General features: G+C 43.9%; 1 protein-coding gene across 1 annotated transcript in view; it reads right to left on the bottom strand.

Moving 5' to 3' along the window:
* Positions 1–447: 447 nt before the first annotated feature.
* Positions 448–1,446, bottom strand: part of SARC_08119 (hypothetical protein) — a gene marked incomplete at both ends in the record, with an annotated part of 1,895 nt that continues 896 nt past the window's right edge. The window contains one exon of the mRNA XM_014297913.1: positions 448–1,302. Within this exon, the coding sequence (XP_014153388.1) occupies positions 448–1,302 (855 nt within the window). The remainder of the gene's footprint in view (positions 1,303–1,446) is intronic.

The raw sequence follows: 1,446 nt of genomic DNA, 5'->3' as shown, positions 1-1,446 counted from the left end.
TTGTGGGGTGGGAGGACGAACGAACGAAGAAAGACTTAGTTAGGTAGGTAGTATTAGTAGACAGACGTATATATATATATATATATATATATATATATGCACATATGAATATATATATATAGAATGGACGAGATGTATGTGGTATTCTGTATATTTATAATAGACGGGATGTATGTACATGTGCAAAGTGGATCGGTCTGAGTTACGACTATAGGTGGTTGTATGCAAGCCGTGAGGCGATGTGGAGAGCGGATGTAAGTAGTTCTGTATTCATGTCGTCGTAAACAAACAGATGATAGCGATGATCAGCTGACGTGAACAAGAGATGGAGGTGACCCCAATGCCAATACATATAACCAGTGCTACACCAACTCTTCATTCCGCCTATGTAACCAACATCATACAAACCCACTTAGTCTCCATTCCCTCACTGACGCACCCAGCGCATCACCTGCATGTACCACTCCCATACCTGTCACCGCTACCCCTGACAGGCACAACAGGGGTGTCCCTGTGTCCTGTATCGCCATCGTCATCCAACAGCTCTCCATCGTCCACTTCCATAATCTCCGCATCCTCCAGTGCGTCCTGTCTTCTCTGCTCTTGGTCCCATGTGTCTTCCCTGTCCTGTTTCTGCGCGTTTGGGGCCTCTTTGTCCTCATCGGCTTGATCTGGTGCACCTCGTCCCTGCGTATCGGCTTTCTCCTCTTGGTCTTCCTCGAATGCGTCCGGATGTATTTCAATCTCAATCGCATCATCTACATTTTCATCTGCATCATCTATATTAACATCTCCCACATCCTGATTGGTATCTTCATCATCTTCATTGTCATTTTCTTCATCCTGATTGGTTTCATCATCCTGATTGTCATTTTCTTCATCCTGATTGGTATCTTCATCATCCTGATTGGTATTATCTTCATCCTGGTTGGTATCTTCATCATCCTCATTGTCATTTTCTTCATCCTGATTGGTATCTTCATCATCCTGATTGGTATTATCTTCATCCTGGTTGGTATCTTCATCATCCTCATTGGCATTTTCTTCATCCTGATTGTCACCTTCTTCATCCTGATTCTCTTCATCTTCATCTTGATTCTCCTCAACGTCGTCCAGATTCTCCTCGGGTTCGTCCTGATTCTCCTCGAAATTGGCGTCTTGAAATCCCCGTGTACCCGAATCTACCTCGGGCAGGAGCACTATGGCCTGGGGCAATTCTGCGTCCCCATCAAACCGGGCAACTTCATCCGTAAGTGGGTGTTCTTCTGGGACAACCTCGTCCTCGCCTTCTTTCACACCCACCTGCACACAATAGGTCGATAAAGATAATAGTATGCATTTGTACCTCTGCAAGCCTTACATATTTATACACATACACGGATCCGTGTACAATGTTGTGCGTTTGAGAAGATAAGCTATATATAAATATAAAAATAATATGTATAT

Source organism: Sphaeroforma arctica, assembly GCF_001186125.1.
Source record: "Sphaeroforma arctica JP610 unplaced genomic scaffold supercont1.700, whole genome shotgun sequence".
Taxonomy (NCBI): domain Eukaryota; class Ichthyosporea; order Ichthyophonida; genus Sphaeroforma; species Sphaeroforma arctica.
The sequence above is the reverse complement of the archived record's forward strand: the minus strand, read 5'-3'. Positions and strand labels throughout refer to the sequence as shown.